Source organism: Mobula birostris, chromosome 6, assembly GCF_030028105.1.
Source record: "Mobula birostris isolate sMobBir1 chromosome 6, sMobBir1.hap1, whole genome shotgun sequence".
NCBI lineage: Eukaryota > Metazoa > Chordata > Chondrichthyes > Myliobatiformes > Myliobatidae > Mobula > Mobula birostris.
In genome coordinates this window covers 92291816-92306748 of record NC_092375.1, presented here as the reverse complement: position 1 = coordinate 92306748, position 14933 = coordinate 92291816, and the positions used below count along the sequence as shown (strand labels likewise).

Genomic DNA, 14933 nt, shown 5'->3' with positions numbered 1-14933 from the left:
AGCAGAGTGGGTGAAGGTAACTGGAGCCTGGCTAAAGGTTGGAATGCCATGAAATATAAACATTCCTCAGTATAGTTAGTTCATCATCTTGGTCGAAATTAACAACATTCTTTGACCTCAAGTCAGGTTAAATTTATTGTCGTGTGCAAATACAATGAGGTACAGGTAGCATCACAGGCTTGTAGGTTCAGACAACACACAGAACAGTGAAGAAAAGACTGCACTAATATCTTGCATAAAAATCTCACGATCAGAGATATGATCTCCATGGTAATGCAGGAGGTCCTCCATCATGCTCCATTCCTGAGGTTGGGTTAGGATTGTGCAAATCGGTTCAAAGCCTGAACATTAGAGGAACATAGCTGTTCCTGGACCTGGTGGTGTGGGGCTTGAGGCTTCTGTACCTCCTACTTGATGGTAGTAGTGATTGCTCAGTTGATGTCAAGGTGATTGGTGCCGTAGGTTCTGAGGTGAATCAGCACTGGGTAGTAGTTAATCTGTGGTCTGATGCAATGAATGCTATTAAATCCTTCAATAGTCCAGAATATCACTTGATGTCCGGTGTGAGGGAATACACGTGACACTTGACTCTCTGCAAAACTGTGTATCAACCATTAGGTAAACAACAGGAATTCTGCCGATGCTGGAAATTCAAGCAACACACATCAAAGTTGCTGGTGAATGCAGCAGGCCAGGCAGCATCTCTAGGAAGAGGTACAGTCAGTCGACATTTCAGGCCGAGACCCTTCGTCAGGACTAACTGAAGGAAGAGTTAGTAAGAGATTTGAAAGTGGGAGGGGGGAGGGGGAGATCCAAAATGATGGGAGAAGACAGGAGGGGGAGGGATGGAGCCAAGAGCTAGACAGGTGATTGGCAAAGGGGATATGAGAGGATCATGGGACAGGAGGTCCGGGGAGAAAGAAAGGGGGAGGGAGGGGGACCCAGAGGATGGGCAAGGGGTATAGTCAGAGGGAAAAAAAGGAGAGAGAGAGAGAGAAAATATGTGTATATAAATAAATAACGGATGGGGTACGAGGGGGAGGTGGGGCATTAGCGGAAGTTAGAGCAGTCAATGTTCATGCCATCAGGTTGGAGGCTACCCATTAGGTGTTTTTTTTCTAGAGAATGCAATATCCCTGTTGTCCCGTGATAATTTCCAATCTGATTTTGAATGTATAGCTTTTATTTCTTTGCCCCTCCTGGATATTATCTGAATTTTCAGAGCTCTTTTAGTAAATCTACCTTTCCCAATAATAAGTTGAATGCCCCCATTCTGGTTGTTTTTGGTATTGTGATGTACAGAAAGACCTGTGGGTGACAATCCATAACTCCATGGAAGTGGATAGGGTGGAGAAGGTAGTGAAAAATATTTAGTATGTTTAGTAGGCCGCGACATTGAATGTAAAAGTTAGGACTTCATGTAGTTGTACATGGCATCGATTAGTTGAATCGAGTTGAGGGCCTCCGTCGGTCAGAGTTGACCCATGGATATTGTGTCCTAGCTGTCTAGATAAGCAAGCCTGGACAGTACGATATGGAGAGCAAGCTGTTGTCCATGTAGCAAACTCCCCCTCTCCAAAGGAACGGCAGAGACCGATACAGTTTGATACCAGCAGTATCCGCAGGAGTTGCCACTCGGCATTGAACGCATTGTAGGACTGCTCTGGATTTTCCTTCGGGGTTTACTCCCAAAGCCTTTCCTATGAGTGAGTATAGCTGCAAGGCAGCAGAGATTTGAGACCAGAGTTTTCCTTCTCCTAGACGAGCTGCCAGCCATGACTGACGAGTCCCACCTGCCCAAAGCGACTGGTTTTAAGACGCCAGTAACCTGCCGTTGCCCCTTCTGTCAGTAGAAATGGTTCCACCGGGCTCAGTAGCTAAGCCACATGTGAAGCCGGGAGCTGGACTTGGTTGTCAGAGCCTATTTGAGGCGCACGCCATTGGGAGCATTTAATAGGCTGTGGGAGCTTGTCCCCATTACTACCCTTGGCTTAACAACCTTAAGGAACTTTGACTAGACCAGTTAGTCTACTGTGTGCATTTCACCACACTACTAGGTGGATGTGGTAGCAATAGAGAGAATAAGGAAGAGGTTCACCAGGATGTTGACTGGAATGAAGGCCTGTAGTTTCAAGGAGCAATTGGATAGCTTGAAATGTAGGAGGCTGAGGGATGAGCTTAGAGGTTTACAAAAGTGTGAGAGGCGGAGACAGAACCTTTTACCCCAAGGCAAGGGAGTCTAAAACTAGAGGCACAAATTTAAGATGAGAAGAGAGAAATTTAAAGGAGATCCGTGAGGTGAGTTTTTCAAACAGAATTTCTGGAATGAGCTGTCAGAGGTGGTGGAGGCAGATACTATTACTGTGTTTGAAAGACATTCAGAAAAGTATTAGGAAACTAACTACTTGGGAAGCAGGCGAGTTAAATTAATGTAGATAAGCACCACAGTTGGCGAAGGTGAGTTCAGCCAGAAGGACCATTTTCTGTGCTGTGTGATCCTATAATTCTATAGGGTTTATAATTTATATAATAAACTAAAACAATATAGTTTACCTGAGCTTCCTATTTTGCTTATCCCAGGATTCTGTCTTGAATTCTCTTTTGCTAAAACACTCCAACCTTGGTTTAAAAAAAGCTTCAACCTTGGCAATGTTTCTAAAGGAAGAATTTGGTGTTTGTTTTGCTGCTGCTCGTAGCTTGTATGATTGTGTGAGGTTGACCACCAGGGATAAGAGATGGTCTTCATCTCTGTGTAACTAATTTACACGCAACCTTATAGTAAACAATTTTAGATGTTAAGTAACTTATCAAGTAGCCTTGAATTCCTGTTGACTTTGTTGGTAGGAATATCACAGAAAAGAAGCATAGGCTTAAGGAGAGAATAAAGGAGATGTGAGGGACAGGGTTCTTTTTATACATCCGTTGCTCGAGGTGATGAGGAATAGAATATAGCCACTAAACTTGAGGAAATTAGATCGGTACTTAAATTGCTTGAAGGGAAATGATCATAATGCAGGCAAATGGGATTAATGTAAAGGAGAAGGATGGGGAAGCTGTCCTCCTCCAGGGTACAAGGGCTGATTGATAAATTCATGGCCTAAAGTAAAAGGAGTTAATTTTAGAAAACCTAGCATTTATTTTTCCTACATTCACACACTTAGTCCAGTGGTCATGGAGCAACCTCCAGAACGTGGTCCACAGCAGAGGTGATTGATAAGTTCGAGGCCTAAAGTAGAAGGCAATGAGGAGAAACTTTAAACTTTCTGCATAATCACTCAAAGAGTTGAACTACACGTGTATGTAACGAGAGCTGTATAACTCATCTCCTTCTACCTTGGACCACAAACTTATCAATCACTCCTGCTGTGGACCACGTGGAGGTCCAAGACGCTTCGTTAAATGCACGTGCAGTTCAACTCTTTGAGTGATAATGCAGAAAGTTTGAAGTTAATAACACATCTCCTTCTACCTTAGGCCACGAACTTATTAATCACCCCTGCTGTGGACCATTTCTACAAAGAAGGGAACCGTATGCTCCACGACTGCTGGACTAAGTGTGTACATGTAGGAGGGGACTATGTTGAAAAATAAATGTGCTAGGTTTTCTAAAATTGACTCCTCCTACCTTAGGCCACAAACTTGCCTATCACCCCTCATATATTATACAAAGATCTTGTACTCAGAGTTCAGCTTGAGCAGCTGGGTTCATGCAACTCTGGGAAGCCTAAACCTGCAGCTGTTAACTGGTTTAAAAATTGGGCCACAGAAGCTGAATAGAACAGTTGTCTACTCGCAGGTGTGTTCAGTGCTCCTGCCGTCTGTTTCGCACCTGTACTGTAGCAGTCATCTGTACGTGTCTAGTGCTCCCCTAGTGTTGATTAGGTTCTGAAGGCTACCAGGCGAAGCCTTAGTCAGTGGGGCTGGCTCTAAAGTTGTGGTGTGGAGCTGTGATTTTTGATGTCACCTTGCTTGAAGACCGAATCGACTGGGAAGTGGCAAGTGAAAGGGAGTGCACTGGAAGGTTGGTAGTGTCAGTTTGGCTAAATTGCTTAAGCAAGACTGACCAAGATGGTGATATGAGGATCTGTATAAAACACACCAAGGTAGTGACCTTCCCTCCTTCCTCACCTGTACTTTTCTCACTACTATTATATTGAACTGTCTTGATACATTTAGAGCAAACTCAAAAAGTGCTTGAGGAGTCTTCGAGATCTGTGTGGGATTCTGTAAAAGACAAGTTGACGTTTGTAATTTTTGTATAGATATAATCCAGTGAGTCTTGGCCTTAGAAAGATTTATAATTGAAAATTGACGATTTAATAACAGCTCAAGGCTGGGACATAGAGACAGGAAGGGTTGGAGGATATACCATTCCACAGATAGGAAAATGTAATTGTTTCTTTCCAAGCACAATGCTAGTGTTAACTCTAGGTTTCTTCAGAAAGGAATATTCACTATTGTGCTTCTAGGAAGGTAGAATTAAAGGGCCCTTTGGTCCAACCTGACCATGCCATGAGCTTTTTGGCCATCAGACTAAACACTGTGTTTGGCAGAAACCAAATACCGCGCATAATCCAAAACCATAATCCCTACCATGACGCATGGTGGTGGCTGCATCATGCTTTGGGGAAGTTGCACGGCAGCAGAGCCTGGAAGGCTTGTGAAGGTAGAGGGTAAAATGAATGCAGCGGAATACAGGGAAATCCTAGAGGAAAGCCTGATACAGTGTTGAAGAGAACTGCAATTTGGGAGAAGATTAGTTTTCCAGCAAGACAATGACCCCAAGCATAAAGCCAGTGCTACAAAGGAATGGCTTAAAAACAACAAAGTTAATGTCCTGGAGTGGCCAAGTCAGAGTCCAGACCTCACTCCAATTGAGAATTTGTGGCTGGACTTGAAAAGTGCTGTTCATTCACAATCCCCATGTAATCTGACAAAGCTTGAACAGTTTTGTAAAGAAGAATGGGGGAAAATTGCAGTGTCGAGATGTGCAAAGCTGATAGAGACCTATCCACACAGACTCAAGGCTATAATTGCTGCCAAAGGAGTATCTACTAAATACTGACTTGAAGGAGGTAAATACTTTTGCAATCAATTATTTTGTGTTTTATATTTGTAATTTAGATATTTTGTAGAGATCTGTTTTCACTTTGACACAGGTCTTTTCTGTTGATCAGTGTTAAAAAAGCCAAATGAAATCCACTGTGATCCAATGTTGTAAAACAATAAAACATGAAAACTTCAAGGGGGTAAATACTTCCTATAGGCTCTGTAGCTGAGACCTAACTACAGGTGGGGGAGGAAGAAGACTCCATAGAGTTTCTCACCATAAACACTTACGAAGGGCCTTATCGCTATAATTGGCTTATTTTTCAAGTAGCATTTGCACCCATACTCTGGCAAAAAAGCTATGGACCAAGTACTGCACAGCTGCCCAGGCATTCAGTGTTACCTGAATAACATCATTTTTACCAGTAAGCATAACAAGGAACATCTCCAAAATCTCAAGAGACTGTTTAAAAAAAAAAATTACACTGGACAAAGATTTTGCTTCCTGAATACTTCTGGGTGTATTTTATGGATTTTGGGCTGCTGATCATGAAATTCACCATGAAATGTCCCTGTAATGCACCATTTAAAAAAAAAAAATTCCCTTATCTGTCATTTAAATTCATAATTCAAGTCGATTAAAATGTTGCCCAGAATGTAAGTTGAAAAATTTTCTATCTTGTCCAGGTATACCTGGGCATGTTTAGTCAGGGCGGATGCTGCATGGCAGGACAGGGTCGAGAAAGGCTGTAAATTTCTATGAAGGATTTCGATATTTGAGACAGATGTTTCCCAGAATAACTGATGCCATGAGTAAGGAAAGCATTTTTGTTGGTGCACAAATCAAACAGGTCATTAATGGCCAGCAATTCAAAGAACTTCTAGTGGGACTAGAGAAAATTGCATGGAAGGCATTCAAGGATGTTGAAAGTTTTCTTGGCAAATATAGAGCACCAAACTACATACAGCTGGCTGACAACATGCTTCAAGCATACATAACCATGAAGTGCAACATGGTGAAAGGTTTCACCAGGGCATTGTGGTGTTGGAGAAATGGTATCAGGGCAACTGGAATCCATCAATGCTGGCTGACTATTGTTGGACACTTAACCAAGAAGCCTCAGACACCGAGTACAAACGAAAATTATCACCGAAACATTTTCAGCTTAATTGAACTATTGCAAAGCATCAGCACCATTATGCAATTAAATGCATTATATTCAATAAAAGTTAATTTCTTGTTTCTCCAAATTCCTACGTGATGTAAGTAGTCTGAAATTGTATTTGTGTCCAGCTTCAAATGATCTATTGTAAACAAAAAAAAATTCTGAGGAAGCAACACTTTCGGGGAAAAAAAATTGTTGCCCAGGGCGTGATGCAACAAATGTGAATGTTTTAAACAAAGCATCATTACACAAATGTGCTGAGAAAATTCAAACAGTGGTGAATGCCCCAAGGCCAAAAGATATGTCACAGTTGCTGTCCTTTTAAGGATTTGTCAGTTACTATAACAGCTTACTGCTAAACCTGCCTACTGTGCTACACCCCTTGAACTCATTACTATAAATCGGGAAGAAATGGCAATGGACAAAGCAGTGTGAGGTGACTTTCCAAAAGACAAAGGAAATGGTGATGCCAGACTTTATACTCACACATTAAGATCCATATTGCCCAGTTAAACTTGCCTGTGACACCTTGCCTTATGGTATACGTGTAATCATGTCACATGTTATGAGTGATGGAAGTGAACGCCCATAGCCTTTACTGCAGCAGAGAAAAAATACACAAAGATTGATAGAATGAGACCTAGAAACTAGTTTGTGGTGTAATATGTTTCAATCAGTACTTGTATGGGAGACAGTTTACCCTCATTACCATCATCAACCATTAGTGTCGAATTTCAGTCCACAACAGGGTCTTCCACTACAGCAGCAGTAGGATTGCAGAGATGGACTCTGTTCCTTGGAGGACACAATTACAAGGTTAAATTCAAGAGGACAAGTAGTCATAGAAATGCTGATGGATTGTCCCATTTACCCTTGGCAAAGGAAATACCTGAAAAATTTATAAACAAGGACATTTCTCAATGTATTGTCTCTAATGCAAATAAAAAGTCTTCCTATTACGGCAGACTACTATACGGCAGAGGTGATCCAAAGGGAAACCAGAAAAGACCCCACACTGTCTCAGGTCTACGTGGCCACCCAAAATGGCTGGAACGTTGAGCAGAAACTCTGGTTTCCCCAATTTTACCGGCACCTGGATGAACTTGCCCATGACGGGGGTTGCCTTATGTGGGGATTGAGAGTTGCAGCATCTAAGCTGAGAGCTAAAGAGGACATGCCGGTCACATAGGGTTGGTCAAAATGAAAGTGTGGGCTAGGAGCTTTGTCTGATGGCCTGGGATAGATCAGCGAATCGTGCAACTTGGCATGCACTGTTCGGGATGCCAACACATCCAGAAGAAAGTTGTCCAGAGCTGTCAGAACCACCTCCTGCGGTCCCAGAGTCACCTCTTACAACTACCACGGAGGAGACACCAGAACTTGACATTGCTTGGCAGGAGAGACTTGTGTGTATGAAACAAAGTGACCACCCCACCCCCTTCCCATCGATCAGGAAAAACATTATCCCACAAGAAGAAAAAACCCTCCAAAACGATTAAATCCTGAGGGCTGAATGGGGCCATTTACAATTTACTATGCTGTGGATGTCTATATAGTAGTTGTATAATACATATATTAAACGATTAAATCCTGAGGGCTGAATGGGGCCATTTACAATTTACTATGCTGTGGATGTCTATATAGTAGTTGTATAATACATATATATAGTATATGTACTGTATATACAGTGCCTATGAAAAGTATTCACTCCCCTTGGAAGTTTTCATGTTTTATTGTTTTGCAACATTGAATCATAGTGGGTTTAAGTTGGCTTTTTGACACTGATCAACAGAAAATACTCGTGTCAAAGTGAAAAATTTCTACAAAATGGTCTAAATCTATTATAGTTATTAAACACAAAATAATTGATTGCATAAGAATTCACTCCCTTCAAGTCAGTATTTAGTAGATGTACCTTTGGCAGCCTTGAGTCTCTGTGGATCGCTCTCTAACAGCTTTGCACATCTGGACACTGCAAATTTTCCCCATTCTTCTTTACAGAACTGATCAAGCGTTGACAGTTTGCATTGGGATCGTGAATGAACAGCCCTTTTCAAGTCCAGCCACAAATTCTCAATTGGATTGTGGTCTGGACTCTGACTTCGCCACTCCAGGACATGAACTTAGTTGGTTTTTAAGCTGTGTAGCTTTGGCATTATGCTTGGGGTCATTGTCTTGCTGGAAAACTAATCTCCCAAGTCGCAGTTCTCTTGCAGACTGCATCGGGTTTCACTCCAGGATTTCCCTGTATTTTACTGCATTCATTTTACCCTCTACCTTCATAAGTCTTCCAGGGCCTGCTGCAGTGAAGCATCCCCACAGCGTGATGCAGCCATCGTCATACTTCACGGTAGGAATGGTATGTTTTTGATAATGTGTGGTGTTTGGCTTACACCAAACATAGCATTTAGTCTGATGGCCAAAAAGCTCAATTTTGGTATCATCAGACCTTAGAACCTTCTTCCAGCTGACGCTAGAGTCTCCCACATGCCTTCTGGCAAACTCTAGCCAAGATTTCATGAGTTGTTTTTTTTCTCAACAGTGGCTTTTTCTTTGCCACTCTCCCATAAAGATGCGATTGGTGAAGCACCCGGGCTTGTTATATGTGCAGTTTCTGCCACCCAAGCTTGTAACTCCTCCAGAGTTATCATAGGTCTCTTGGTGACCTCCCTCACTAGTCCCCTTCTTGCACAGTTACTCAGTTTTTGAGGACAGCCTGTTCTAAGCAGATTTACAGCTGTGCCATATTCTTTCCAATTCTTGATGCTTGACTGAACTGTACTCCAAGGGATAGTCAGTGACTTGGTAATTTTCTTGTATCCATCTCCTGACTTGTGCTTTTCAATAATCTTTTTGTGGAGTTACTTGGCATGTTTCTTTGTCTTCTTGGTATAGTTTTTGCCAGGATACTGACTCACCAGCAGTTGGACCTTCCAAATACAGGTGTATTTTTACTACAAACATTGAAACACCTTGACTGCACACAGGTCTCTAAAAACAGACTTCCATTTAACTAGTTATGTGACTTCTAAAACCAGTTGGTTGCACCAGTGATGATTTGGTGTGTCATATTAAAGGGGATGAAAACTTGTGCAGTGAATTATTTTGTATTTTATGTTTGTAATTAATTTAGATCACTTTGTAGAGATTTGTTTTCACTTTGACATGAAAGAGTCTTTTTCTGTTGATAAGTGTCAAAAAAAAAGGCAAATCGAATCCTCTGGGTGTGTGTGTATGTATATGTATATGTGTATGTATATATATATATATATATATATAATAATATGTGTGTGTGTGTGTGTATATATCGAATAGAATCAAATCCTCTGTGTGTGTGTGTATATATATATATATATATATATATATATATAAATAAATAAACAATAAGGTTATATGTAAAATTACGTGAATGGCGTACGTCATTACACAGCACATCGTATGTGCGTACTTCTCTAAGCTAAATATACACAAGTTATCCCTGATGCCGTGTTTTTCTTTCAATTAGTTTGATTTTTTGAAGTTACAAACATAACACCTTCTTCCCCATTTAAGAAATGTCTTTCTCCACCACCGCTAATGGGCCTCAGTGACATCATATTTACTCACGTCATGATCCTCCACTCAGATGACATTGTCTTTTGCTGCCTTTCTCTCTCAAGCTTTCTAATGCTTAAACCTCACATCCTAAGCCACAGATTAAAGCTTCAAATGCAACTGGTTAGGCTGAAAAGCCATGGGATTGGATGATATTGTAACTGAAGCTTGAACTGCTAAATCTACATTGAAAGTGAAGGAGCCCTCAAAGCTTTGTGGCAGCAGCTTCTACAAAATCTGAATGCAAAATAATCTGAAGCCATATGACGTGACTCCAGGAAAATTATTTTTTGTTTTTACCAGGAACGCAATATTTTCAACAAGATCTTTGGTGGATTTCTGATGAGGAAAGCCTTTGAATTGGCATGGGCAAATGCTTGTGTTTATGGGTAAGAAACTTAAATTATTTCACATAGTGTGTGTACATAATGGTACCTGTCAGTTAGACTTCATAGTCTTAATTGTATGCCCTATCCCATCAGTTAGGTTGCCGTTGTGTTGTATCTTGACTTTTATTTGATCTCCTTTCTCCAGGTAATTAAATGGGCTGTTTTAACACAACACAGATACAGTGTGCTTACTGTGATTCCACTTCTGTAAGCAAGATCCTGTCATGTCAGGTTTTTCATGTTCTGGACAGCATTCTTCCCCCTGTATGTACTTAATTGTTTCAAAAGGTTTATAAATTGTAATTCCCCGCCCTGGGTGGTTATGGAGGCCAGAGCATTGGAGGTAATTAAAGAGGAAGCAAGTATATGCCTTCAATAATGAGGGAATTGAGGGCTCTAGGGAACTACCACAGAAGAGATGAGGCTTTGGGCAGATCAGCCGTGGTTATACTTAATGTTGGAGCAATCTCAAGGGCCAAGTGTCTTTCTGCTCCTATTTAATGTTCGGTAGTAAATGAAGATCTGTTGCTGCTGTCAGGGGAACCTCTTGGTGTCTGATGTTTCAGCTATTCATGTTCCCGAACTCAGCTTGTGTATTTTTCCAGTTTATTTAGAGAAAACGAGAAAATCTGCAGATGCTGGAAATCCGAGCAACACACACAAAATGCTGAAGGAACTCAGCAGGCCAGGCAGCATCTAGGAAAAGAGTACAGTCAACATTTTGGGTTAAAATCTTTTGGCAGGTTTCAGCTCAAAGCGTCGACTGTACTCTTGTCAATCAAAGGATTTAAACAACAGTTAAAATCCCCACCCATTATCAACATATATTCATTTAAATCAGGGAGTAAGGCAAATACCTTTTTTAAAAAAAGAGGGATCATCTAAGTTGGGACCGTACAAATTGACCAAAACAACTTTTCTGTTACAGATTACTCCTTTAACAATTAAAAATCTACCATAAGAATCTGACTTAATATCCTCTTGAGTAAATATATTGGATTTAATAAAGATGGACACTCCCTTAGTTTTACTCTGAGAAGTGGAGTGAAATTGCAAACTCCTCCACCATCCAAAAAATCTATTTTGATCTCCCGCCCTGATATGTGTCCCTTGGGCAAAAATTATATCAGGTTGGAATCGGTTAATGATTTTAAGTCTTTTTTCATTTGATAGAATGATTCCAACCACGTACATTCCAACTTATTACATTAATCCGTTTAAATACCATACTATAATTTTATTCTACTTTACACATGCGCAGAGCACATACCAATACGGGATGATCAAAAATGGCGGCGATGAAGAATACAACCACATAGAAAACACGCATGCCAATGGGAACACGAACCACCCAATGGGAAAAAACCCCTAACTCTAACCCCACCCTCCTCCCCCCATAGCTGGAAAAACAAAACAGGCACCCTATGATAGAATACGAAGCCAGGGACTGCTCTGTTTGTACAAAAAAAAAAATTAAGAAGATTCTCTCTCCCTCCCCCTCGTTAAAAAACCAAAACCCACTGACCTCATAAGAGGAACAACAAAGTCTCAGCAAAGGAAAGTGTTTACATTCCAGCATCTACCATGTTTATATTTAATCTTTTTTTTAAACAAAAAGAACCAAAATAATATTATCTCTTAAAAAGAAAACCCACCACCATTTTAAATTTAACATTAAATCCCTAAAAAAAAGCTTTGAATTCGGTTATAAGACGCTACAATAAAGCAAAAAACAAGTTGATAGCATATTTAACCCAACTAAATTTTCAAAAATACCAACTAGTAATATTGTATAAGTAATTGAACATATATATATATATAAAATAAATAGCCCCATTAGTAGGAAAAACTACCAATTAATTAAGAAAGAAACAAAAAAAAACATCAAACCATATATTAGGTTAAAGGAACAAGTCCCCTTATCTTCTTTTTCTCAGTCAAATGTCCGAATAACCATTTAAACAGTCATACTGAACCATAGCCATTGTTTCCAAAAAAACCAATGATATGCAATAATGAAAAAATCCCCTTATCTTCTGTTATAGTTCTCAATGAAATGTCCAAGTAATCTTCTTTCTGAAATACCAATAATATACAGATAACCAAGCAGCCTTCCAGACAGTTCACTCGGCAGTAGCAGCAGGTATAGTTTGAACGAATGCCAGTGCAACTTTAGGATCAAAAAATGTACGAGGAGGAGAATTAGGAGGAAAAACTTTAATTCTTGTTGGGTAACGCAAGGAAGGGAACAGTTTCTTATCATATGCCTGTTTCATTTTCAGAGCAAATTTTGATCTTTGTTCCATTACCTCCTTCAGATAATTCCCATGAAAACGGAGCTCAGATTACTTAAATCTAAAAACTCTGTTTTCTTGCCTGTCGCATTATTTGATCTTTAATTTTAAAGTGATGAAAACAAACCAAAACAGACCTTGGCTTATTTGGATCTTTAAATTTCGAAGCAACAGCTCTGTGTGCTCTTTCTATAGTAGGCAGCTGTGATAATATGATAGGAAATAAGGTATGAAAAAGCTTACCAAAGTGAGCAGTTAAATCTCCATCTTCGGCTCCTTCTTGCAGCCCAACAATTCGTATATTCCTTCGGTGAGACCTAGTTTCCAGGTCTATAATCTTATTTTGATATCTTTCCAAATGAGTTGTAGTTTCAAACAATTTTTGCTTAGTTATCTTCAATTCCTCTTCGTGTGTAATAACTTGAGTTTCCAGGTCTTTAAGTTTTCCCAGAAATGACTTCATTTCATTACTATTCTTTTCCAGTTGGTCTTTAATTGATTCATTCTGACCTTTAATTGAATTCAGTGTCCGAACCATATCTTCAGCCCATGGTGGCATTTCATCAGGTCTTTCCTTTTGCATCTTTCCTTTCCCATTACCTTTGTCACTAGGTTCAGACAAGTTCTTCCCACTCCTCATAGACATAGACATATTGTTCCCCTTCAAGAATCAGCAAATAAAAATTTTAAATTCGAAGTTTAAACTAGGGGGAAAGGAACAAAACTGGGAGCAGCACAAAAGCTCCTGCTACTCCATTTACAGACAGGAGCAGTCTCCACCGACTACTCTTTTCCTAGATGCTGCCTGGCCTGCTGAGTTCCTCCAGCGTTTTGTTTGTGTATTTAGAGAATTGTTTTGTCCCATTCTATATAGTTTTGAAGGTACCAGAAGGAAAAAAATGGGAGGATTGCTGTTATGTGACAAAGCATGCTTTATATTAGATTAGATTAGGTTATGAGGATGCACAGTCCTCTTTTATTGTCATTTAGTAATGCATGCATTAAGAAATGATATAATGTTCCTCCAGAATGATATCACAGAAACACAAGACAAACCAAGACTAAAAAACTGACAAAAACCACATAATTATAACATATAGATACAACAGTGCAAAGCAATACCGTAATTTGATAAAGAACAGACCATGGGCATGGTTAAAAAAAAAGAAAAAAATCTTGTTGTTAAAGTTCTTGTTATTTTTATATGGAATTTTCCCAAAATCATTGTTTTCAGGGGTTCAAGACCTTATCCAGTTGCTGTAGATGATATTCTGTTTCAAAAACCAGTTGAGATTGGTTCCCTGCTATACCTTTCATCACAGGTAATGTATGCTTAACAAAATTGAAACTTTGTTTTTGTGCTTTGCTTGATTCATGGTAGCTTGGCTAAATTAAGTTAGTCCAACCAGAGATTAGGCATTCTGAGCTCAATTGTCCCTCACTAAATATTCTGTCACCACTCACTCCCTCTTCCCCTACTCCAATAAAATCTTTAGATTTAGTTTAAATCATTCACATTCAAAACAATGGAATGTTGTTCCTTCTATTGTAAAACAGTATTTAACCCTATTTTGCAATAATTTAGCATTGACGATTATTTGATTATCTCATTGTCATTTGTGGCACACTACATAAAGTTTGATTACTATTTCTTACATTGTAAGTATATACACTTAAATTGCAAATGTTTTATGACTTCAAAAGAATAATACAAAAAATACCAGTTAATTGGGCCATTGGTTAATTGGAGCAGCTGCTTATATTAGGACAATAAATTACCTAGGGTTACCCATAGCCCTCTATTTTTCCAAGCTCCTTCTACCTATCCTGGAGCCTCTTAAAAGACCAGACCCTATTGTATCTGCCTCCACCGGCAGCCCATTCCACGCACTCACCACTTTTTGTGTAATAAAGACATCCCCTCTATACCTAGGTCCAAGCACCTTAAAACTGTGCCCTCTCGTGTTAGCCACTTCAGCCCTGGGAAAAAGCCTCTGACTATCCACACCATCAATGCCTCTCATCACCTTAAACACCTTTATCAGGTCACCTCTCATCCTCCGTCGCTCCAGGGAGAAAAGGCCGAGTTCACTCAACCTATTCTCATAAGGCATGCTCCCCAATCCAGACAACATCCTTGTAAATCTCCTCTGAACCCTTTCTATAGTTTCCACATCCTTCCTGTAGTGAGGTGACCAGAACGGAGCACAGTACTCCAAGTGGGGTCTGACCAGGGTCCTATACAGCTGCAACATTACCTCTTGGTTCTTGAACTCAATCCCATGGTTGATAAAGGCCAATACACCGTATGCTTTCTTAACCACAGAGTCAACCTGCACAGCAGCTTTAAAAGCCCTATGGATCCGGATCCCAAGATCCCTCTGATCCTGCACACTGCCAAGAGTCTCATCATTATATTCTGCCATCATATTTGACCTACC

The 14933-nt window shown here is 40.1% G+C and overlaps 1 protein-coding gene across 5 annotated transcripts in view; it reads left to right on the top strand.

Moving 5' to 3' along the window:
- The window catches only part of LOC140199192 (acyl-coenzyme A thioesterase 9, mitochondrial-like), a 99334-nt gene that overhangs the window by 63056 nt on the left and 21345 nt on the right, over window positions 1–14933 (top strand). For all 5 annotated transcript variants that reach the window (XM_072260843.1, XM_072260842.1, XM_072260846.1 and 2 more), the window contains 2 exons: window positions 10113–10198; window positions 13727–13814. In XM_072260843.1, coding sequence (XP_072116944.1) covers window positions 10113–10198; window positions 13727–13814 — 174 coding nt within the window. The remainder of the gene's footprint in view (window positions 1–10112; window positions 10199–13726; window positions 13815–14933) is intronic.